This window comes from Uranotaenia lowii, chromosome 2 (genome assembly GCF_029784155.1).
Source record: "Uranotaenia lowii strain MFRU-FL chromosome 2, ASM2978415v1, whole genome shotgun sequence".
Lineage (NCBI taxonomy): Eukaryota > Metazoa > Arthropoda > Insecta > Diptera > Culicidae > Uranotaenia > Uranotaenia lowii.
The window spans coordinates 175,746,512-175,772,764 of NC_073692.1; the positions used below are offsets into that span (position 1 = coordinate 175,746,512).

The 26,253-nt window shown below is 37.4% G+C and overlaps 2 protein-coding genes across 5 annotated transcripts in view; one reads left to right on the forward strand and one right to left on the reverse strand.

The window, feature by feature from the left end:
* LOC129745346 (crossover junction endonuclease MUS81) overlaps positions 1-26,253 on the forward strand; it is a 46,887-nt gene that overhangs the window by 16,870 nt on the left and 3,764 nt on the right. The window contains exons 4-6 of one of the 3 annotated variants that reach the window (XR_008737116.1): positions 799-869; positions 933-1,271; positions 1,334-1,617. The gene's annotated coding sequence lies outside the window, so the exon portion shown is untranslated. Of the gene's footprint in view, positions 1-798; positions 870-932; positions 1,272-1,333; positions 1,618-26,253 lie in introns of those variants that run through there. The other 2 variants (XR_008737115.1, XR_008737117.1) reach the window with 2 other exon arrangements.
* Positions 1,581-25,714, reverse strand: LOC129745348 (uncharacterized). 2 transcript variants are annotated; one of them, XR_008737118.1, is made up of 6 exons: positions 25,586-25,714; positions 17,226-17,447; positions 17,051-17,131; positions 2,182-2,227; positions 1,875-1,921; positions 1,581-1,808 (listed from the first exon to the last, which is right to left on the reverse strand). XR_008737118.1 is itself a non-coding variant. In XM_055738368.1 (5 exons), exons 1-4 carry the CDS (start codon positions 25,658-25,660, stop codon positions 1,880-1,882), a joined length of 420 nt encoding a protein of 139 aa, XP_055594343.1. In that variant the 5' UTR covers positions 25,661-25,714; the 3' UTR covers positions 1,581-1,808; positions 1,875-1,879. The 2 variants fall into 2 exon arrangements, 1 of the variants encoding a protein (XP_055594343.1); XM_055738368.1 differs by lacking the exon at positions 2,182-2,227.

Sequence of the window (26,253 nt, forward strand, 5' to 3'; positions counted from 1 at the left end):
TTCAGCATTAATTTAATTTGAAGGCATTTATAGTCTTTCCAAAAAGATAATCGACCAAAAAACTTTCCAAAATATGATGGTACAGGTTGTTTTATTCATGGAACGTTCATTTTATTCATTCATTCATTTTATTTTAGACCCACTCAATTCTTACGATAAATTTTCTTTATCTTTGACTATCTAAACATGTCATAAACATCATTTCAAACTTATTTTTATCAGTAAACAACCAGTAAAGTGAATAATACAGCGCAGATAGAGAGAATCAAATGATCAACTGACAAAAGAAAAGCCAAATATGGGACAGCTTTGCGGGTATATTTAATCAGCATGCGAAATATACTCGCAAGGCTGTCCCATCGTTATTTTCTCCTCCGCATCAACAACTTCCAAATCAAAAACACATTGGACGAAATTCTACAACAATTATCTTAATGTCTGTGAAGAAAGAAGTAGAAAAGGTAAAGTTTCAACCGAGAAATCCACGAAAGTTTATAAAAATCTTCAAAGCCGTTTTTCTCGGTTCGTTGTTTTTGCATATGGGACAGACTTGCCGGCAGCGGCAGTATACATCAAAATCAAGACTAGGCTTGTAAGGTTATCCTAGACATCAAGGTGAACTCACCGAAACAAAATGACAAAGTTGATCAGTTGTATCGACGTTTTGAGTTTTCTACCCGTAGATTCATTAGTTTCTGCTAACTAAAATAAAAGCAATTCCTGTAGACTACCTAGATATGTCATCTATTCATGTAGGCAACAAACTCAAGCTAATTATTCATCCTTTTCAATTTGCAGAAGACTATGGAACGAACAGCATCCAACGTGTATATAGCAGCAGGACCAGGAGAATTCTGACAAGAAAACTGGTAAGATAGAGATACTTGATACATATTCATTCAAAATCAACTAGAAGGGACATCCATCTCCAGGCCTGTGACGATACCGTAAAAGCGCTTGAAGGAAGCCATTTTCCGAAATCGGGTTTCCCAATGATGCACATTAGTTTTCAATCTGAGGCCGCTTCGTTCGTTTCTCGGCCATTCGGCTGCTTCTTTAATTTTGCCTGAGAGGCCGATGAGACGGACGGAGTTTTTCGAGAACTGCAACATGATGAGCCAGAAACGATTCGAGTCACCACCACCGGAGGACTTTCTTCTTTTTATTTGAATTGAAAATCCCCAAAAACGAATGATTCGCGTTTCGCTGATTGCTGTCCATTGTGATTCTGTCTGTGTGTAATATTCAGCAGAGCACAAAGTTTTACGGGGGTGGAAAACTTTTCAAAACGGTTCGTTTTCGAAATGGTTTATTCCTCTTATTTTTATTTCAGGTCACGCGTCAGCACGCTTCTTATCCGAGATTGACCGACTCTTCCTTTCCGGCTCCTAGAGGGTCATTTTTCGAAGCGAAGTTGTCTCACTGCAATCCGTCGAGTGAGAAAAGGAGAGAAGGAATGAAAAAATAACACAATTTTTTACTTTTTTTACGCGCCTTTATGTAAGTTATATTTGCTAGAGGACCGTTAGCAGCAATATTCGGAGGCAGTTCTTTTTTGCAAGTGATACTGTGCCATGTGATAAACTTATCAATCAGGTTTTATGATTATATATGATTACATTATAATAAATTATTTAAAAGAACTTATTTTTACATTGCACAAAACTTTTTAGAACTTTTTTCTTGTATGCTTTGTTTTTGATGACATCCAGAGATATTAAGTTTGGTTGACTTCAATATTGGTCAAGCATTAATGCGTCATGTTTTGTAAGACTACTGGCTTCATTCCAGCATTGGTGGACCTCAATCTGTGAATAAAATTAAGGATCCTTGTAACCGGATTGTTATAAAAAAGTATAAGAAATCAAGATTACCTAATTCATGGAGGAGTCGTCTTGTGAGGAGGGTGAAAAAAACTAAGCTGCAATGGAAGAAAATCACAATTTATATTCATTAACAAAAAAAATATATTATGAAATCCCATTGTCCTTAAATTCGAGATAAAAAATTAAACAGAAATTAAAAAAGTAGCATTATGAGGAAATGTGTTGCCTTCCTTAAAATTGAATTTGCACATATTCATGTAAAATATTGTCTATCTTTACACGCTACAATTTCGTTTGCAAAATCAATATATATATGTTCCAGTCTGATAGATTTTCAATATTTTTGATTTTGTACCTGATCATAAGCCGATCCTGTTACCCCATTTGTTTATAAATGTTGGCTGCAACGAAAAAAAAAAGTTCATGACAAACATGTCGATGTTGCAAGCTGATATGAACTGGAGGTTGTTTCAAAGATAGTAGAACTTTATTGACCGACCCAAATTTTGAATGTAAAATCGGGCGCTGAATTCGAAAACGAAATTCAAAAAATTCTCAGTAGAACAGTTTATGAGTTACGCGCCAAATACGAAATTTTGGAAAAATAAGTAAAATTACTTGCACTTTGATTCAAATATCTTGGACTGCATAAAATAAATTTGGAATCTCTTTCTTCAAATTAAAATTGAAAAAATTGCTATCATCTGGACTCCATTTTTGTGTATGATTAACAGAATTGTTATTATAAGTGAATTTATGATGGAAAAAAGATAAAAATGCATTTTTCTAGATAAAACTTTGTTTTATCGACAGCTTTAGACTCGATGGTTACATCACTGACCATACTGACTGGACACTCGATTTCGTTTTCTGGATAATTTTTCCAACAGTGCGCATTATCGGTTCCAGAGTGCGCATCGATCGATTTGAAGAAATGCTATCCCAGTTAGGAAATGCCATCCAACTTTAGTAAAAAAAAAACAGGCAATTTCTACGATAAAATCGGGCTAAACAACAACAATTTCATGTGGTTGTTGAGCAAAATCTGTTGAAAATTGAAGAAGCTATGGTTATTTTACTCATTCGGTTCATAAGACAATCTTCAATTATTCTTTCAATTATTTTTCTAATGGCGCCAGTTTATAAGAGAATTTTAACACATATTTAAGAGTATTCCGGCAACTTTTTGATAAGATTGTAAAAAATCCCGTCTTCCCCTGGAGCTTTCATGTTTATTTTTTTTTTTTGAAAATCAATTTAAGTTCATCAATTTTTATCTCGCAAGAACTTTGAAATACAGTTGGTCTAGAAAGGATATTATCAAATTCTAGGGATTTTAGATCAATTGGACTTACATGTATGTATGTATGTATGTATGGTAGCCACCTTGGGTGCACGGTTGTACCGCAGTTGTGGCTAAGGCTTCATCAACAAGTCACCGTAAGTTACCATATATCCAGTTAATAACTGCTGGATGAGACGTTCAAGGGAGTGGATTCGTAAGTAGAGGAACATACGATATCCGAAGGGTTAGGATCGATTGGTCTCGAGAAGTTATTGCCGAATATACAACTAACTCACTATGCAAGTCTCTGTAGTCCCCGCCCCCAAGATTTGTTTTTAGAAGAGCGCGTCAAACAGCAGGAGAACTTAATACGAGTAGTACTGCCACAGATACATACCCATGCGCTCAATCCCTTTGTTTGATACCCTGATGCATCCCACCAACCCCATAAAAATGACAATGATAAACAGTACAATTAAATGACAATAAATAATTATATATAATAATATGAATGAATAAAATATATAATAATTTAAAAATACTAATGCATAACAATATTAATAAATAATAATTATAATATAAAATAAAATTGATTAATAATATAAAAAATAATATGACCAAATAATAATAATAACAAGGATAAAAAATGATTATAACAATAAATACTGTAATAATGAGAAAACAAAATCATTATAGTAAAGGCACCATATAGATAAATTATTCACCAGATCGCCTATGTCACTAGATAGCCTGTAAAAAATATTCTATTTATTCAATTCTATGTTTGATCATGCAAAGACATTTCTTAAAGAATGATTTACTGGGTCAGCTAGTAACGTAATGAAGAAGTAATTTTGTTTTGTGAAATGTATTGAATAATAAAAGATAAATTAACTCTTCATATGATAATATTTAATTTTATATTTGATCCAATCGTTAATAAAATTATTCAAAACATACCATTCAAGACATAAAAAATTGTAACTCACAGTTGTGATTCCGGGTATAATTCGCAAATTATGTTTGATATTTATGATAGCTGAAAGAGAAGATTAATCATTATAATATCTATACAATATAAAAAATATTTTTTGAATCGTCTCCGTCGTTGTTTGATTTTATTGATACACAACCTAAAATTAAAATAAAGGTTAAATTCAAAGCCATGACAAAGAAGCCATAAAGTTTGGATATTATCAAATAACAGGAGATCCGTTTGTTGTATAGGTCAGGTCGATGTTGTTGAATAAAGGATGCATTTAAATGATTAACAGTTATACCTGATATAGTTACTAAAAAAATCTTCGTGATGATAAAAAAAAAATGATTAACATTCTGCTGCAATGAAGATAATTTATGGAATCAGAAGAAAAAAAAAAGAAATCAGTAAAAAAAATATCTGTTAGTGAAGTTATAACATTCGAAAAATTGTTAAAAAAAAATGCAGTAACGAAATATATACAATTGATTCATACATTATTGTTTGTGGTTCATAGCTGAATCGCAATAAAATTATATGCTTTGTCGCTCTCTAGCAAAATAATTTAAATAATAAAAAAAAGAGATCTAAACAAAGTTCTTTATTTTTGATATGTTAATAATAAAAATTGAAAATGGATACGGATCTGAAAAATAAAAGTTCATGAGCACATGTAACAAATGAGCATAAGGGTTTTGTTATATGTCTATCTTGATTCAATTTAAGCAGTTGTCGAATGAAGTGTTTTAGGAACTTAATTTTTGCAATTTTGTAACTACAATGCTATTTCAGTGTACCTCTCTTTGTTCCAGTATCATTGATGTTATATTTCATATGTGAACAGAAATAACTTCACAGTACAATATCATATGTTTTTTTTCTAATGTAACAAGATATAAGTATTAGAAAATTCCACGCCTCTTTTATTGGATATTTTTGTTCATCAAGATAAACATATAGCATGCTTAACACTTTTACCAAATTTATTGAATATTTATGACTAATTGATGAAATTACAGCGTGCAGTGTCCTGGAAAATAATATCAATATTGATTTGGTAAGAACAAATGTCAACAAAATTTGATTAAAGCAGTAAAATAAAAATACCGAAATCTTAAATCATATTAGATGAACCCTTTTTTATCACGTTGCAACTGTTATATCCAATCATTATTTAAAAATAATTGTATGTGAGTTTTTAGATGCCTATACTACTAGTAAGATATTTTAATAATGGTTGTCTGATGAATTCAGAGTGTACGTTTAAAACAATTTTTTTTCCTGTGTACAAGACACGTTCATAGAATTAAACGATTTCTTTAATGGTATTCGTGATCTCATTAAAAACAAATTCTCACTGCCACCGTGGATGTGACTCTCCTCCTGTGAATTTAATAGAGAATTCGTTTTCAAGTGGTGGTGCACCGGTGCACTACCGGTAGTGCACTTTTTATCGTTTTCATGCTCGTTTTCACGATAAGTAGTGCACTGGTAGTGCACCATAAAGTGGACGGTGGAACACTCTGAAAATATTTGGTGTTGCTTGCGCTCTCACCAATACTATCATGAATTTTGAAAACACGTGCTTCCCGATGTAAACAAATATCAGCTGGTTGGTTTATTTCTATACCGCGAAAATTGCGTTCGAGCTGTTTTTATCCCGAAGAACGGAAACTTGTTCCGGATTCAATACCAGTGTCGTTTCCAACAGAGGCGGAGAATTTCACCTGGATGGCACGTTCCAAAGCAAACAACGCTCCCAAGAAGAAATGTGTCCAGAAGGCTTGCTGCAATCGATTCCAGGCGATGCCGAAAAAGAGCAGCAAATCAGAGTGCAAAAAGGCCAACCCAAAGAACTGGTGGAATCGCCCAAACCGAAAAGTATTCTTGTTCGGGAGGGTCCTATAAGTTGGTCTTCACAGCAAGAAGCGTTCAGCTGCATCGAAGCTACTCTGCTATCAGCAAGCTTCGAGCTGTGCCTCAGGGTGACGATGCTCGGTTGCGCTAAGTCCCGGATTCCCACCCGTTGCCCTTCAAAAACAGTAGTTCGATACTACACCCGCATTGGGAGCTTGAATTTCGTTCGTTTCGGTCTGTTAGCAAAATTTTCTTCCCCGACTTCCGCGATCCGAGTTCCAAGAATTTTTTTTTGTAATCTAAATGGAAATAGGTACTCGAACGAAGGATTTGCGAGAAATAAACGTTCAAAATACCGGAACCTTCAAGCTGGGGTAACTGCAGTCTAGCAGCAGCAAACATAGACCGCCCAGAATCAGCCGGTATTGCAGTTCATCAGAGCCAGAGGCGAATCTACTAAGCAAAATAAATCTGAAATCTTAACAATTCACCATAATACATAAATTCATGCTAAAATTTTCATATTGTTTAAAAGACAATGATCAACTAAAGTAAATTTCATTTCAATTTTCGAAGTAAAACGAAAACAAAATACCAGCTGTAATGGATTTTTGACAGCTTGATGTTTTTTGTTGACACTGCCGATTTCACGCACACCTACAAAGGAGAGTGCAAAACTCGATTCATGCTCGTTTTCAGCGTGGATGGTGCAAAACTTTCGGGTGGTGAAAACGAATACGGTATAATATAAATATTTTATAACACGCACACAAATGACAGCACTTTTTTTCGTCCCATTAGAAACGAAACAGTGGTAACAGCAAACAGCATCCGCAACATTCATGAAAAAGAAGATAAACATTCAAACATTCAAAACAGATCTCCATTCTATCATCTGGTTGATAGACCACCTTGAGACCTGCAGCACTCAAAATAAAACAATCAAAGTATTTAGCTTTCTTTTGTCTCATTCCTTATTTACCCGCGCACAGGAAAATCTAGCCGAAAAACCATCTGTGAAAAGATCACTAATACTATGTTGGGACAAAAGTGTCAGGAAAGAGCGCGAACCGTATGAATTTTTCCAATCTCAAGCGGGCCACAGACTACACAACATTTGTACAAATGCGATGAAATTCGATGAAATTTTGTCGCTGTGAGCACGATTTGCATAGTGTATGGCACTGCTTGAATGAGCGCCCAAACGGTTGGAGTAAAATCGGTCGGGATCGAAATATTTTGTACAAAACATTCTCCCAGCCGGGGTGGAGATGGTTTTTTTTGTTGCTGTTGCTGTTTTCGCCAGCAATCATTTGTGTTCGCGTGAAATATGTTTGTATAGTGTGTGGGCGAGCATAGATCAAACAATCGACGCGGAATCATCGAATTTGTACAGGCCAATTTGTGTAGTCTATGGCCCGCTTCAAAGCGCTGAACAGCATTGCTGCCACAGTAGAAAAAAACCCACAAAAATGATGCATCCCACTCTGGAAACTACACTGGGACTTCAATGTATCTGAACAACCACAACCACAACCACAAGCTAGTCTCTTAAGCGGGCCACAGACTACACAACATTTGTACAAATGCGATGAAATTCGATGAAATTTTGTCGCTGTGAGCACGATTTGCATAGTGTATGGCACTGCTTGAATAAGCGCCCAAACGGTTGGAGTAAAATCGGTCGGGATCGAAATATTTTGTACAAAACATTCTCCCAGCCGGGGTGGAGATGGTTTTTTTTGTTGCTGTTGCTGTTTTCGCCAGCAATCATTTGTGTTCGCGTGAAATATGTTTGTATAGTGTGTGGGCGAGCATAGATCAAACAATCGACGCGGAATCATCGAATTTGTACAGGCCAATTTGTGTAGTCTATGGCCCGCTTTACAGTCAGAATAAAAATTTTAGAGAACGAAACGAAATAGCTAGACATAGAAAACTGATAAAAGTAACAAAACACTTAGCTGAATATCCGTCCACGCCGAGTTCATCAGGATCCATCTCCATCCAGGGTTGCCAACATATATTTTCAATAATCAGGGAACTGGTGAAATAAAAATCAGGCAAAATCAGGCTACATAAGTAACGGAAATTCCTTTAAAAGTGATGACCTTTTTTTTTTTTTTTGGTCATCACTCTACATTTTTACTGTGTTGTGGGCCTACTTGGTTGCATAATTCTACTGCATCAAAGCCGAAAGATTCCTTTTCATTCCCTTTTTAAGATATGAATTAATGGGAATCTTTCGATTGGTTTCATTCAGCCACATTTTCGCTTTTTAACTTCAGCAATGGTACCTATTTTAGTTCCTTACTACCCATTTTTCATCACATTCGCAAAAATCAGGCAAAATCAGGCATTTTTTGAAAAATCAGGGAAATTCAATGGCTTTTCAGGTTGTCAGGCAGAGCCTCGAAAAATCAGGCAATCCCTGAAAAATCAGGCATATTGGCATCTCTGTCTCCATCATTAGCAACCAACACGAAACCGTGCCTCGTGTTTCCATATACACCAAACTCTCACCACTCTCACCTGTTCCCACAAATTTCTCTTTCTATCCGGCACCATTCATAACGCACTCCCCCACTCTGTGTTAATGGTATCCGTATCAATGAAGACAGCACTACACGGATGTGTGCGTGTCAATGATGCAAACCGACCTAGGTGCGACTCGGAATGGGAAACAGAGTTTAACACAATTTTTAGGCTGCCTTCTTTTTCGCCTCTCGGTTTTCGATTAAAACACTTTTCTCGCACTTGAAAACCTTTCATATTCAGCCCCCAGATAATTTGAGGAACATTCAACGCCCACACCGATTTCTGATCCCAAATTTTGCATCCATTCCATGGAAACTAATCCCGTTCCGCCCGGACTCATTAATTGCCCTGCTAGAAAATTAGATTTTGGTCGCCATCTTTCCCTTCATGTTTGTATATCTTTCAAACGATTTCACTTTTTTCCTCATCTCATGCACTTCACTCATTGAAAAAAACGAAAATAATCACCACCCAACAAACATTTTTTGCTGAACAACCGCTGAAACATTGTTTAGTTCTAATTTTAAATCAGCTATCTTGCTGAAAGAAGGCAACCCAAATTTAGAGAGAAGCTGCTGTTCAGCCCTTAAACATCGAGATCTGGAGAAATTAATCAGCAAAGATGACATGAAACCACATGAAACGTCAATTGACGGAGCAACAAAAAAAAAACAAAAAGAATGTTGACCGATGTATGTCCGATGTTTGCCAGCTACTTTTCCCCTCACGTGTTATTTTTTCTTCATTTGAACTCGTCTCGAACTTTGAACCTACGACTTGTTAGTCTCATGCCGCAGAAGGCACAACCAACCATGCATTCTGCGAAGAAACAGAAAACTGTCGCTCTTAAGCGACCAAAATATTTCTCAACCAAGGTCAATTTCAAATGAAGAAATTGAAATTGCTATGAGAATAAAATGTAAATTTCCCGGCAAGGCCATTTTATCATGCCAAATGAGAAATTCCGAATCATTAGACGAATCAAAAGATAATTATTTTGATTCGTCATGACACAAAAGTTTGATATTGCTGAAAGACGCTTTCGACGCTACCCTTATACAGCTGACGGCTGTCAAATTTGAAGGTGTCAAAAATGGTTGGACAAAGGCTGAACGAGTTATTCTTCAGCCAATTTTCCCCTACTTTTGAAATAAAACTTCCTTATACGCTGAAACAGCGCTGAAATATTTCTTTCTTCAGCCAGAAAGCTGAAACAGCAATCAGCACCTCAAAACAGCATACAATCAAAGAATTGGCGTTTTTAATCAGCAAAAATGTTTGTTGGGCAGTCCCTTAATTAAACAACACTTTAAACGAAACATTTCGATGGATACTTCGCATCAACAAAAACAGCGCGACGAACTATTGACAGGACCGGAGAAATGCGACCGCTTTCAAACGCTGCACGATTGGAACTGTTTTAGATCAATTGGACTTACAATGTTTAAATTAAAATCATGAGCAGACTCAAATTGTTGTGCTAGTTTTTTAAGCTTTTTCTGCGTTAGTTGTCAACATTTGAATTATTTTCAAAATGGCTTTGAGTAGGGTTTTAAGCAAGGGATTGAAATCAAGAGAGAATTCTTTGCATTTGGAGTGGTAATCAGGCCCTGGCAATTTCACTTTCAATCGTCAATCGTCACTCCGATCTGTTTTTATATAAGTGCGTATAAGAGTGCCCCAAATGACTCGACATTTGAAAAAGTTATGCGCTGAAAGCTTAAATTGATCCTAGGCCTAGTGCAAGATCTCATGCCAAATTTGGGCCAGATCGGATCACGGGAAGAGGTCGCTCACGAGCCTAAAGTTTGTATGCGATTTTGAGAAATTTGTTCGGGAGGAACATGAAAATCCAGTTTTTAATGAATAAGTTTGGTCCCCTTCGGCAGATTTCTTTTGAAAACGGATTTTCTTAAAGCCTAACCGATGAAAAATAATTCTTTCGAAGACTGCATTTCGATTCGAGTTAAGATAAAAAAAAGTTATTAAGCTTCAAAAAATAACTATCTTTTTTAAAGGTGGTATTCAGCACTATTAATGAGAGACACTGCTTTGGACATTTTACGCAGCATCACCCTTAAAAAAGATAGCTTATTTTTGAAGCTAAATAACTTTTTTTTATCTTAACTCGAATCGAAATGCAGTCTTCGAATGAAATATTTGTCGTAGTTTAGGCTTTAAGAAAAACCGTTTTCAAAAGAAATCGGCCAAAGGGGACCAAAGTTATTCATGAAAAACTGGATTTTCATGGACCTCCCGAACAAAATGTCTCAAAATCCCATACAAACTTTAGGCTCGTTGAGCGATCCCTTTCCGTGATTCGATCTGGCTCAAATTTGGCATGAGGCCTTCTACAAGACTAGGGTCAATTTAAGCCTGCAGCGTATAACATTTCAAAACCTTGAAATTTTCCATACAAATTTCTGGCAGTCTAGTGCGTATGCATTCGTTTATGATCCTGTGGAAGAAACAGTCGTTACGAGGGACTCCCGACGGTCAAATTAACAACAATACCATACGCCACGAGAAACAATTTGAAAGGCCTCGTGGCGTATGGTAACAGCCCACAGATTAGGTTTCTAGTTTGAGCGTGTAGAGAGAGGGCGATAAACGTCTTTTTTTTTTCTTTTATCTGGGATTTTAAACTTGTTTGCTTATTCATCCCGTGCGATAAACGTCAAAAGAGAAGAAACGAAGAAAATCGTTAGCGTCTTTGTAACGGTCGAGAAAATTTTTCCTCGCGTCATTTAACCGCTTAAAGTTGTTGACAAAGTATCTGTTCTATTCTTTTCCATTGAGTAAGTTGTTGTTTTTTATATCATTGTTTTTATACTGATTAAATAATCCTCCAGATCCAGCAAATCGCCAACTTACGTTGTTGAGGCGTGTTTTCGGCAAAGCCACTGGGGCTTATTGAACGGCTTATTAATTGGCTAAAATTGTCCTACTGCCAAGTAATTTTTTTTCTTGCCAGATAGATTTATAAATTACTAATAACGTAGTCTAAACAGGCGCTAGGCAGTTTGCTATTGTAACCTGGCACTCGAGTATAGCGGAACTTAGTAGGAGAACTATTTGTAAGTGATCAATGTATTATTTTTATTCCTCTAAATTTAATAAAAATGCATTTCCAGTTGAGTCCTGTCGAGGACAGATTCCTGTCAATAAAAACAGGTTACTTCTCCCGGAGACAGACTACAGAAAAACCCAAGCAAACTCAAAAATAACCTGCGGAGTAGACTAGTAAACGATTGGGCGCATGTAAAAAGCGGAAAAGGGTCATGAAAACCCTAAGATGATGGTCCGAAAGCCAACTGAACAATATGATTTCCACTCCAGAACGCTGATCGATAGACGTCGCGATGTTAAAACCGAAAGGGCAATTGTGCAACAAGTGTAACGTGGTAAGTGAAGGAACCATTAGCGAGAAAGGTTACCTTAGTGGAAAGAAAAAGATTCCACTTATATTAGATGGGAAATTAGGTGCCTCTATACAAAGGTTAACTCCCTACTCTCTACATTCGCTAACCAGCGTATGCCGAGCTGCCTGGTACGTCGCTCGTCTGTGTGTAGGATACCTCCAACGTTATTGTCGTGGAGTACCCGAGTCGAACGCGCCCTCTGCGACGGAGTCTGTGGGGATAAGACAAGACCTTCTCCGCAGTCGAACTCGTAGGGGGAAGAGTATTCACGTCGCGGTATACTCTCGACTAGAGTGGTCTCACGTCGCCGTCGGATGAACCGATCGAGTCGGGTAGGTTGACATAACCGACGGGATCTCTCTCGATTCGGCACACAGACGCGCAAAGAGGAGAGGGCCTCGAGACAAACCAAGCGGAGCCAAGATCTCGAATCGTTAGAGGAGAGATCGTTGGTCTCTTGCAGTGGTCTCGAACAGGGCTTGAGGCGATCCCTTTTTTCATCAGCAGTCAACACACTGGTTCAGTCAATTGCATGCATTCCTTTTTGTGCGGTCCTTCGCAAGCCATTCGTTTCAAACCCGACTGGGAGCATTCGTGACGCATTCGTTCTTCCATTGCTCTAAGAAATCCTCTCTCGTTCAATTCGTCCTGCTTTGCTCAAACCCCATTCATGCTTCTACCGTCCACGGTCATTTTGCAGTCAAACGACTGCGAAAAAAACATTCACCTCGGCAGTCAAACCGCAGTCACTGAGTAGGTAGAAGTGAATATGCTTATTCGGTGCAGCAGTTCTGTGTGGAGTGCGAGTGACTTCTACATTATATGATAAAAATTTAATTTAAGTTTTTTTTCTTACTTTTTATAGGGGAGAGTGAGGTAACGTGGGCCATGTTTTAATATTTCAGGTGTGTGTGTGTGTGTGTGTGTGTGTGTGTGTGTGTGTGTGTGTGTGTGTGTGTGTGTGTGTGTGTGTGTGTGTGTGTGTGTGTGTGTGTGTGTGTGTGTGTGTGTGTGTGTTGTGATAAAAATTTCAATCCAACTGTCATCGTCGTTGCTTCGCGTAAGCATATTTTTCTATATGTTGTTGACTTAAGTACGCATCATATGCTTCTTTTATTTATCAAGCTAAAAAAAGCACTCGCAAATTGCATCGATCGGGAACCTTAAATTCATAAAAAATATGCTCATACGCTTATGATCTTAGTTTTGTCATTTTTTTCACGTGGAAAAGGAATGTTTGATGAAACATCAATAAAAAGTCACATAAACGCAACCAATTTGCAAATCATAGCTTGATGGCTGTGGTGGGCCACATTTTGTAGGGTATCTTAGACCACCTATATTTTTATGTTCATATACACATTTAGAACTTAAATTACGATTTTCCTTTCTGTAAAGTATTCTTATGCCAAATGAAGAGTTATAAAAAATATTTTGTCCATCATATGTAAGGAATGTTGCCAAAACGTTCGCCTGCTAGGTTTTTAAGTTTTTTCGATCATACGCAACTCTCTTTTGTATTTCTTAATCTAAAATTGCTTGAAAATAACGAAATGAATTATGAAAGCACAGTTTTGGGTCAACTGATAAACTTTGCATGTTATTTGGACAATTTGAATTTAGTGGCCCACACTTCCCCACCGTTTTACAAAATAGCTCTTCAAAAAACAGTCCGAACTTGCTGAAAAAAAACCTTTTAAAAAATAAAAATAAATGATACCATGAAAATTTGATTAAATGAAAGTTTTTTATTTTCATTGTATCTTTTATAATAAAAAAGGTATGGAACAATGAAAATAGTGACCCATGATTCCCCACTCTCTCATATTTAAAAGGTTTCATTATTTTTCAGTGTAAAATTTTCTATTCTTTAAAAAACCAGTTCTCTTCAACGCGTCCGAAGACATGATTTTGGTGCAATGCATTATGAAAATCATAGTGAATTATTTTTGGATTTATATTTGATGTAATTGCTGTTTTGAGTCTTTGGCAATGGTTATTAATTAGACCGCTGCAAGCCTTGTATGGAAATTTCCAATTTTTAAATTTTTACACCTCCCTTAACTTTTTTTGGTTGGTTTTGCTACCAGAAATAGCAATAAAATTTTTTGAAGCGATCCATCCAGTCCTGAATAAGCGCAACGAGTTTTAATTTTGTATGGATATTTATATGGAAAAACACAAAAAAATATTAAAAAATCTCCAAGAGATGTACTGCAAGTTTCTAAAAATATAGGTTTGGATGAAAAATATTCCTTGTTTCTTGCAGTAACATTCATGTGAACAAAGCACAAACGTAACTTGTTCCCCAGTAAAGATATTGAATGTTATACAAACTTTTTGTTTCAAAATAATTTAATTTAATTTTAGCCTTTTTGACTGCTTAATTGAAAGCAGTGTAACCGTACGATGAGAATAAAAATTCTCAATAAGTTGCTTTGCAATAGCCAAAATTTTTGTTGATTTTTATAATCTTTGCAAAAACATTTCATGAAATTAGCTCTAGCAAGCAAAGTCTGCCCTTTTTAAATGCTTTTCAATGGATTCAGTTTTTTTTTTTGAAATGTTTATAACTTTGAAGCTTAAGAACTGTCAAAACCAAAATTTAAAGACCGAGTTTATTTCGAGTTTATTTGAATTTTATGGACGATTTAATGTGAATTTTTTTTCATACAAATATCCATACAAAATTGAAACGCGTTGCGCTAATTCAGGAATCTACCAAATTCTCTCAAATTTTGCACTGATGCTTGGTGGCCAAAAAGGCATCGAAAAAACATATGGGAACAAAAAGTCGTTTTTGCAGTGGTCTAATGGTTATATTTTAACTTCACTTCCAGAAATGCATCATCAAGACATAATGCTTTAAAAGTTTTGAATGTCCAATTACTAAGAAATGAGCTATCAGCATCTCATTTCTAAAAGAACTAAGCATTAGTTTATGCATTGAATGATCATGTTTAAAATAATTAAATCGCTTGTTCTAGAGTGGCTTAAATTACTTCAGAATTTTTTCCAAATGTGATACAAACTTTCCACCCAACCCAACCAACACATTCCATACGCTTTACCTAGTTGGTTGGTAGGGGCTAGCAGTAGCAGCACGAGCCACACGACGAATGTTACGACCGGAGAGAAAAATTGAGAGCGAAAAATGTCCTTAACCTTGGAAGAATCGCAGTCCCGCTTCCATTCGTTCAAACTCTCTGTTTGCAACCTTCGGTATGAATGAGGAGCGGTAGAATGAAGGACTAAAAAAATCATCTCTCGTAAAGCTGCAGCAGCGAATACCATACAAACAGTCAAGAAACGGCAGAATGACTGCGACCGTTTCGCATTCAAATGAATGCTTATGACTGTGAAAGTCAATCGGCGCACATTCGTTCGTTCACGCAGTCACAGTCAGAATGCGATCCCTTACCAAGCCCTGGTCTCGAACACAGCCGGAGCGTACGATAGTCGCGGAAATCAAGCAGACCTCGAGTAACGAGTAAAGGCCGGACCTCGGGTCGTCAGAGAAGAGGTCCTTAGTCTTGAATCGTAACAAGAGGCAGGGTATATATGCTGGAGTTTTGACTTGAAATTGAGTAAGCCGATGAGCTCTTAAGCCGATTAAGCTCTGTACCCATCTCGGGTAGTCTTCGATGCAGGTCCGGATGGGTAAATATTATCGCCAGAGGCCCCAGGTGGACTTTATGGCGAGGGTTACATAGTATCATGAGTTGGGCAATTGCACCCATGGACCCGAAGGCATACTGGGGGGATGCGGTGGCTCGCCGTAACTTGGAATTCAATCCGTAAAAAGGATTTACCACCTGCGTGATCAACTAATAAAAGAAACATTCGCTAACCTGGCTTAATTGTCACACGACTCATTTTATTCCCTATGCTGAAAGCCACTGCAAAGTGAGGTTAGGCCAGGCTTCCGAGGTGCAGCTTCCATCAGGAAGCACAAAGGATTGGTTAGTCCGCCATACCGAGTGTACCGAACCATCCAGCTCACCGCAGGTTGAGTCAGCGGCAGGATCGACCATCTGTGGACCCAGTATCCATGCCATCCAATATCGAGCATACTAGCCGGCCAAGTCAAACCACCTGGTCGTTCATGTAGTCTCGTCGTAGCAGCGTTCCAGCACCAGCTGGCTTACACACCACACCATACACTTACTTACTTACTAAATTAGAAGACCGGTGTTTTTCTGGCATCCAGTGAAAGTCCCTGCTTTGCCAGAGACAGCCCTCGAAGGCCTCCGTTGCTGTCGAGAGCCTGTCAAGTCGCCTAAAAAGAGGTCGATGTAGTGCCCACCCCGGACCAGTTCTCGTGGCTCTGGACCAAGAACTGGGGGATTGCTCTTGGGTCTAAGTCTCTCTGACTTAGACAGTATTAACGGGCCTATTGGAACCGATGAACGAAGAATGATCGAGGCCAGATTCAGAACAAGAGTTCTAACTTTCTGCTGATCCAGTGTTAAACGCCAACTGACGTTGCCGATTGGCAGGAGAAAAGGCAAATCTACAGCCAACTGAACAGCGTGGTTTGAGAATAGTAGGCGACTTCAACGCAATGAGCAAAGACCTTTAGCGCATCGTATGATGCCACAGCCTTGGGAAGATGAGCGAATACGGGGTCGGAGGATAACTCTTCCGTCATCGACCTGCACATAAGGTCACTCAGGTATTCCAAGTTTGCTGAACAAAAAATCACATTGACCAGACAGCGGTTAAAATGTAATTCATTCAACAGTTTGAATCCCTAGCCTCGGAAGATGAAACAGCCAAACACCAGTAGTGGTCAGGAATCAAAAATGCTTTCATCACGACGAGCCATGGAACTATCGGTAAAGTGTGTGGAAAAAGAAGGAGTGAATGGATGTTTTGGATGAAACCTTGAGGCTGGCAATGGTAAAGGCAGTAAAAAGAAGTTAAACGAGTTTGTAGACGAGACAAGAGATTCTGGACAAACTCCCTAGCGCAACCAGCGCAACAGGGAGAGAGAGCCGTCACCAATTGAGATGTCCGATTACAGTATGATATTTCTCTCAAATGAAACCTTTGTCATCATGGGTATGATTCCTATCGTCATCATTCTGGCGCTGTACGAGAGAGGAGTATAAATGATTGCATAGAGTCAATGAATACGTACCTGATCTTCATCAGTACCAAAATCTGGTGATCCGGCAGAAGCCCATCGTTTCCCCTGGCCCCATCCTGGTGAGAATGTTAGCTGCATGGAAAAAGTATTTATGAAAAACGTAACAATTATTATTGCGCTATTGTTTATCCTTGAGATATAATGGTTGTAAATAAAAAGCCAGTACCTGATCTTCAGGAGGTGCATCGAAATCTGCTGATGCGACAGGTGATCTTTTTCCAACCCAGCCTATATTAGGTATACTAGGGGTGTAATTATCAGTGGGACGCCCAGCAAAATCTGGTGAGGCGACAGGTGATCTTTTTCCAATATTGCTTCCGTATGGTAAAAAGTTTGGTGGTGGGGTAACAGGTGATCCATTTTCTCCCAACCCGGGTGTGAAGGTTAGCTGCAAGGGAAAATTATTGATAAAAATATGCATACTGCTGCCTTTAATATAAGAATATGTCGAATTTCACGCATGGCTGGTCAGAAATTTCACCAAAATAACCTTGTTTTGAATCTGGCGAGCAATAAAAAATGTATTTATTTAAGACAATTTTGCACTGTGGATCCGCTTGTGGGCTGGCAAATCATGTATGTATGTTGTATATTGGTAATCCACCATGGGTGAACGGGTTCACCGCAGTTTTGCCGAAGTATGGATAAGCATGCACTATTTAGATTGCTCGGCAGATGGGGATTTTTATTTATTATCTGACAATTTGCGCAGGGGGTCTTCAGATCTTCCCCAAAATCAAAAATTTGGTACATTTTTATGACACATGTATTTTTTCAGATTTCTTACATTTTGGATTTTTCGAGTTAGCAGTGCGCAGTGGTAAGATTATTTTGAAACTAAAATAAAAGCATTTTTCAAAGCTTCATAACTCTCTTTTTTTTCATTGAAAGTCATAAAATAGCACATCAAATCACATTGAAATTTTATCAGCTTTCGGAATATAATATTAAGTAATTACCTTTAACATGAAAAATTTAAAATAAAATTTACATGATTTCTAAAAGTACCGTCTGCATCACCGAATATTCTGCAAAAAATCTCATTGTATAGCCCAATTTATGATGCTTTCATCTGAAGACACCAAAGTGGGCCAATATCACCTCTAAGAGTTATGAAAGAAATAATGACAGTAAATCTCTTTTTTCGCATCGAAAACAAACAACGGTCGACAACTGTACTGTTTGCAGGTAGCGCGCGCTTCTAACAACATGGGACAAAAGTATTTATCAAAGCAGGTATTTGCAGCAAATCTGACTTCTAAAAGTCTTTGAAAGTGCAGAGAAATTATTAATATCGCACCGAAATTCTTAAAAATTTTCCATTCTAAAAGATTTCAGCGCCAAATATGAACACACATTGATATGATAGAATCTTTATCTTCTTCTTACATCAACATGGCCGAAACTTGTATGTATCCTGGAAAATGAAAAACTTGCGTTCCTCATTTTCCTGCATTGCAGATACTACTCCGGCCAGGGCAACCATGTGATGAAAACACAAAAGATACAGGAACGATGAAGCGTAGAGTTCCCTGCCAAACGCTTCTCATGATTAAATAAGTTATAAAGTGCCAATGTTTTGAATTGGCTAACGCGCCGTTGTACCGAAGCGGAGATTGCAGGTTCAAGTCCTGTCGGTGAGCCGTTGTATCTTTTTCGAAATTTTCATGATATTTACGGCTTATGTTCTTTCGTTCTTTGATAGTTCATGTTTCTCTAATTTCTTTCATCACATATGAAAATGTGATCATTTTCAGGTACAAAGATGTACCAAGCGATTTCATAACATCAGTATTGATTATAAAGTGCCAATGTATTTGTTAAATTAAAATGAGGAAAATAAAATGGATTGATCTCACCCGAAACTTCCAAAATTTGACAGCATTTCAAACAGGTAATCCAACTTTTAACAGCAAGCAAGATTTTTCATGTTTTCATGTTGGTTATTTCTTGCAGACAACTGGTTATCCCAATCGTTATTACTGAAAATCTACATCAGTTCTTCTCAGGTCCTTGTCAAAATTTTATTACTTTTACAGAACCTTTATTTTCCAGATTCTTCCTACATATCAGCAATCGTAGCAAGCCACAAATAGTACACAGGTTCCAACCAGAAAATAATGGAGCTCTGGGCGTTGGGGCAAATTTATGGGCACTTAACTACCTAATCACTGACTTGTAACAAATCTTGTCGAAGAAACTACAGTACCGTTCATAATTGTATAGAAATTGGAAGCACGCGCACTGTCACTTCGACTTTGAACTGCCATAACTTTTTACTCTGATGATATTTTTTGACCAAATTTTTTGCGTTAGATAGATCAACTATCACACTATTATATAAAAAAATATGAGCTTTCTGGAGTTTGTGTGGCCTAAGAAACAGTAATTCTACGAAAATCGGACTTTTTGGACTTTTTTCATTCAAACTGCAATATCTCTGAAACTACGCTACATTTTTTATTGAAATTTTGCACAGTGATTTTTGAAATATGAAGTTAGTATAACTGAAGTTTTCGAAAAGTTCTATCGATGAGATCAAAAGTTACGTGAGGTGCAATAATTTAGGCATGAACCTAGAAATGCGATTTCTATAGAATTTTGGACGATTCATGAGAACAATATCGTTGCCTCCACTAATCAGACAAAAAAGTATTTGCAACACATTTCCATCATTTCAGATGTCACCATTCCTCCCTTTCAAACACCTTTTGGAAGGTTGGCCTTTAACGTGACAGAAGAAACTTGGCCGAACTCGAGCAAAACGACATGAAGAAAAAAAGACTTGAATAAACAACGGCTGATAGAACTTTTTTATTTTTTATTTATTTTTTTTTTAAACGAACGCAAATAAAAATAGGATCTCAATAAAAATTGATGTTTCCTCGAAGAGATTCCTTTTTTCTTAACTCTAAGCGTACATCTTTCGAGGATATGAAGCCTAGCATCTCACAAATGCTAAAACCACCAACCCACAGAAAGTGTTCTATGTGTGCCGTGACCGGGATTCGATCTCCTGCCCGTTAGCTTAGAAGACTTTAAGGCTATACTCTACGCCACGGGCTGCGGCAAATTCTTAATAAGTGTAAATAACCGAAACAGATAACACATTTAAAACGAATTGTTTGCCTTTTGTTTAGCTGGGAACACTACATTTGTTCGGAAAGGAACTCTAAATGAAATCCCTTGTCAATTTTATTGAAAAAAATAACCCCTTGCCTTCCGGTAATAACTCCAATGATAAACCGCAGTGGTGGTTGCACCTCTTCGTCGTTTAACTTTCATTTTTGTAACTAAAACTTAATTTTAACAAAACTTTTGGGGACGCGAAATAAAAAAAACGCGTGTGACTCGTACAAGCTGACCTGATGCAAAACTGGGCATCGTCAAAAAACTAATATTTTTGAAGGCATTTGAAACTAAAACATGGGAAAACTAAATTATACACATAACACACGCCGTATTACAGGACACGACACATAACGTTCTTACTTAACGGAAAAAGGATATAAAGTTACCTTTTTATCGACCGGTTTCGGGCTCGATGTTGCCCATCTACAGGACGATGTCCGACTGATTACACAAAGGATAATTACAGCTCCAGTTTCATACTTAATGTAGTATTCGTCGAACGCAATTTCTCATTATGCGGATTTTTGTTTGATCAGGTTGAAGAGAGGTGAAATGATCGGCGGCTCGTCTTCGATCATCAACGGTTTTTCGGCGGTGCTGATGAACATCGACTTCCAAGCATTCAGATGTGATGTTTTCCGTACAAACTTCTTAAATTTGACCTTTTTCCAATCGACGGAATGGTCGAACTCTGTTGTGTGAGCGGCATCACTCGATTCATTAATTCTCCCATTCTCAACGGCATTTTTGTGTTCTTTGAGACGGACTTTGAATTTACGGCGAGTTTGACCGATATAAATAGCCGGGCAGCTGCTGCATGGAATTTCGTAAATTCCGGATCTATCCTCCTCAGGAATCTTGTCTTTAAGCGAGACTAGACGATCCTTGAGGGTGTTTCCACTCTTGTATGCGGTTTTTAGACCATGCTGCAGAAGAATCTGGCTGATTCCGTTAGTCAATTTTGGATAAAACGGTAGACTAACTCTTTGCGATTCTTCTTTTTCCGGTGTTAGTGTTGTTGCATCACTCCGGTGCTTTTTTCGGGCGTGCTTGTGAAGAATGTTACGAACGAAGTCATTGTCGTATCCATTCACAATTCCTGCATCCTTCTGCCAGGAGGGGGGAAAGTTTGCTCCCCATGCTGAGGCCAAAGGTCTGTTTGTAAAACTTACCCCGGAACATGAAGTAGTTCTGCCTCATACACACTTCTGCGACAGTTATGTAGGCCTCAATCTGGTAGGGAGGAACTCGGCGGCGTTCCAAATGTTTTCGTAGGCATCGGATGGAGGGCATCGGAAGTGGGGACACTGGGGAAGAGTGCGGAGACGTCAAAGGAGACCAAAATTTCGCCTCGACGCACTTTGAATCCTTTTAGATGATCCACAAACTCAACCGAGTTTTTCACACTTTTGCCGTGTTTCACCGGATATTTCTTCATTTCCTCAACCAACCACGCTGCCATTTTTTCCGTGGGTGTACAAATGTTGGAGGAAATAGGTCGCATAGCAATAGGGTTTTTATGTATCTTAGGTAAGCAGTATAACGAGGCTACTTTAGGATTTGGAACGAGGAATTTTCTTTCAAGTTTAACATCACCTATGAGCTGAGCAACTTTTTGTCTAGCGGCGTTGGCTTCCTCGATCAGAATATTGAGGGGATCTTTTGATTTGCCATTTTTAAATATGCATTCCTCATATGGCCCGTTGCTATCATATCTCGGACTTTCTTATCATAGTCAGATTTGTTCATGATGACAACTGCATTACCTTTATCTGCCCGAGAGTACACCACATCGTGTTTTTTCAATCAACGCTACCTCCCACAGACACTAGAATTATTAAATAATCAGCATAGATCGATAAAATTTACGGTTGAGAAAGAAGTTGAGGGAAAACTGCTCTTCCTTGATCTGCTGATCTCAAGGAAAGAGGACAACACAATAAAGTTTGGAATCTACCGGAAACCAACCTCAACTGACAGGTATATTACGGTCGACTCAAATAACTTTGGTGCTCAAAAACAAGCCGCCTTCCACTCTATGGCACACCGACTATACCATATTCCAATGTAAAAGCCAGAGTTTGAAGACGAAAAGCAAAAAATTTTTGATGCAGGAATTGTGAATGGATACGACAATGACTTCGTTCGTAACATTCTTCACAAGCACGCCCGAAAAAAGCACCGGAGTGATGCAACAACACTAACACCGGAAAAAGAAGAATCGCAAAGAGTTAGTCTACCGTTTTATCCAAAATTGACTAACGGAATCAGCCAGATTCTTCTGCAGCATGGTCTAAAAACCGCATACAAGAGTGGAAACACCCTCAAGGATCGTCTAGTCTCGCTTAAAGACAAGATTCCTGAGGAGGATAGATCCGGAATTTACGAAATTCCATGCAGCAGCTGCCCGGCTATTTATATCGGTCAAACTCGCCGTAAATTCAAAGTCCGTCTCAAAGAACACAAAAATGCCGTTGAGAATGGGAGAATTAATGAATCGAGTGATGCCGCTCACACAACAGAGTTCGACCATTCCGTCGATTGGAAAAAGGTCAAATTTAAGAAGTTTGTACGGAAAACATCACATCTGAATGCTTGGAAGTCGATGTTCATCAGCACCGCCGAAAAACCGTTGATGATCGAAGACGAGCCGCCGATCATTTCACCTCTCTTCAACCTGATCAAACAAAAATCCGCATAATGAGAAATTGCGTTCGACGAATACTACATTAAGTATGAAACTGGAGCTGTAATTATCCTTTGTGTAATCAGTCGGACATCGTCCTGTAGATGGGCAACATCGAGCCCGAAACCGGTCGATAAAAAGGTAACTTTATATCCTTTTTCCGTTAAGTAACGACGTTATGTGTCGTGTCCTGTAATACGTCGTGTGTAGTGTGTATAGTTAAAGTTCTTACGTAAGCACAAATCATATAAAAATAAGTGAACACTAAATTATTTTCATCCGAAGCGTTTGCACATTTCGTCAGCAACTCTTCCAGCTTACTAGCTGCGAGGGACAATTATGTACGTGATGCCGCTTCTAGAGTTGCATCCGCTGCCGTAGCGCCTCAAAGAATTCGGTGAATCAACAATATTCACTAATTTACAAACGTGAAAACTTCTTCAAAGGAACTTTCGACAAGTTGCTTGGGCGCTCGATTTGACTCAACACTTCGTTTACTTTTGTGTGTTCCAGTTTTAGACAGGCTGTATTTTTAAATTATATATTTAGTCCAGTGAGAAGTAAAATCCATTTAATTTAAATTCAATATCAAAATTCACACAAACCTTCTACGGTTTTCTCCTGAAAAGCCAACAGCTTCACTAAATTACTTTCTTCTACACAAGGCTACCCGTGAATGCTTAGGCATTCGCTTCGATATTTGAACAGAATATCTGGTATTTTCTATTATGGGGTAGCTTTTGAGGGACATAACTTGCACGATATCGCAAATCTGGATTATTTCAATTTTCTATTTCCTAAAGTGAAAATTCGAAGGTTTGAGAATATTGGTCCCGTTACTGCAAATAATTAGTCAAGTTTCTATAAAGCCGGAACTAATTTCAAATCCTTCTTTTGTCACTCGGAGTTAGAACCATGGTTGCCGAAAAAAAAACTGTGTTTTTGAGAAAAAAATTGACTTTCTGTGATTTTACCCAAAAATTCTGTGATGGTTTTCTGCGATGTTTTTCCTTTAATTTCATAGAAAATTCATGATAAATTGGGTCTTTTTATATTTAAGTTTGAAAAATAAATTAAAATTTCATATCTACTATTTTAATTCAAGGTAAAACATCATAATTTTATATTGACTAAAACATCATAATTTTGGAAATCCATTCAAAATTCAAAAATTCTGTTAAATCTGTGAATTTTTCAAAATTCTGTGTTCTGTGACACAGATTCTGTGATGAAAATTTGCTCAAAATTCTGTAAAATTACAGATTTTTCTGTTATTTCGGCGACCTTGATTAGAACATCGCGAGGGGGGGTATAATAAAAAATAATGCGAAAAAGATAAATTGGAATAAATTGCACAGAAGCTAGTATGCAACAAAATTGCATACTATATCATTGCTTGAAACCGATAATTCAAGTAATTTTTATATCAAAAAATTCAATCAAATCGAGAATATAAAAGGTTAAATAACTCCCATCTTCCAAAATGTGTTGTTTGGTCTTGTAATTTTTCGGATATTTGATTTTTTTTTAAATTACATAATATACTTCAAACTTTATTTATTCTCTCCTTCGGGTTTTTTGAAAATTCCGAGGGGGAGGGGGGGGGGGGCATAAATAACAAACGAATCCTACCAAATCCATTAAATCAAGCTGATACGTTCTAAATACGCGTTTATAAAACGTTTTTATAAAACGTGAAAAATAACAACAGGAACCTCAACTTTTTTCTTTTGGTCCTGCCGTGACACTTGCTTTGTTTGTTATTGAATTTAACGATATTGGAGACTATAGAAACGGAAGGCTACCATGATCGAAAATCTTTCATTCGAATGCAGTGCCTCTGGTGGCGCCATTGCCTAGCTTTTTAAGAGCTAAAAACGCTTTGCGAAGAATGAAAATCGAGTGTCCTGTCTGTTTGCTGTGGTCTAACTTTATCATAAAATCTCTTTTTTTTTTTATCTTTGCACACTTTTTTCAGACATGAATTGATCTATTATTTTTACCACAAAACCAAAATCTTTGCAAAATCATGATATTTTACACAAATTCACCTGGAAAAACCAATTGGAATCTGGTTGGACCTTTTCATAAGAAGGCATCTCGGAGAATTTCACCTCTCAAATTCGGTTTGCTTTGTCCACATTTGTTTTGAACACATCTATCACATTGCATAAAAACCGGTTGCACAAATTGCGATCCAAGGATCTGCTCATTTTTAGTTATTTGTTATTTTTATTTCAGGGTCTACCAGACAGGCAACAGTTTTTGCCTGTCGGAAACGGGTTTACCTACTGCATAGTTAAGGGGTCTGCATTAAGTTATCCCCGATAACCATAGACTTTTTACCACAGTTGAGGGTATTTCATACCAAGGGTTCTACTACTATGCTTGGTTTGAACTAGAGTGGCTTCTTATACTTCTTAACCATTTGGGCCAAAAAAAATATTCAAAAAAATCAACAGTTCATGAGTTTTCAAATCGACAATAAATAATTTCCAAGACGATTGTGCGAAATTATTTTTACCATGTACATTTTTGCATATCCAAGCTCTAGTAACGCAGCTATCACCAAAATAAAGTGCCCGGATACTTAATGATCATAGCTTAAGAATTTATTTATCCCCCAGCTTTAGAATTTAGAAATGTTAAAACTATGAGATGACTGATGGTCAGTGTCAGTGATGTTATCCTTCATCAATTCTACTCACCACACCGTTACACACGAAGATGAAAAAAGAAGCGCAGATGAGCAGCAGGACGCTTAGCTGCTTGACCAAATCCATATTTTTTTTTCAAAAAAAAAACTTCTTAACACTTGTTTGCCTTTGGCATTCACTTAATAATGACTGAGTACCCGACTTCGTCTGGCTTATATATTGGAATACGCCTTGTTTTTTAAAGTTTGAAATTAAATTTTGTTTTCTTTTCGAACTGGCTAATTAGGGTTACATAATCTGTATTGCCTCTAAAGCGCATCTAGAACGTCAACAATACAATGGCAACAAGCAATAATGTTGCACTTATGGATTTTGCGGTAATACAAGCAACTACAAATAAACTCTAACGGCGTTGATAATTTTTACCACCTTCAACGGACTGACCAATTTAATTGGTTCAAAACAAAATGGTAATGATGTGCTCTACAGCTTTGTGAAAACTATTTTAATATATAGAAAATATTTCATTTTTTTATGACTTTGAGGACATTTTAATAGAATTACGATATTGACCACTAGTCAAAAGTGTCTTCTGATAATTTCAATTAAACTATAAATTTAGTAGATTGAAATGTATTCTCATATTGAATAAATCGTAAAACAATTAAAAAACATTCAATTTCAGTTCCATGTATGATTGTGTGCATCCAACTATAAAT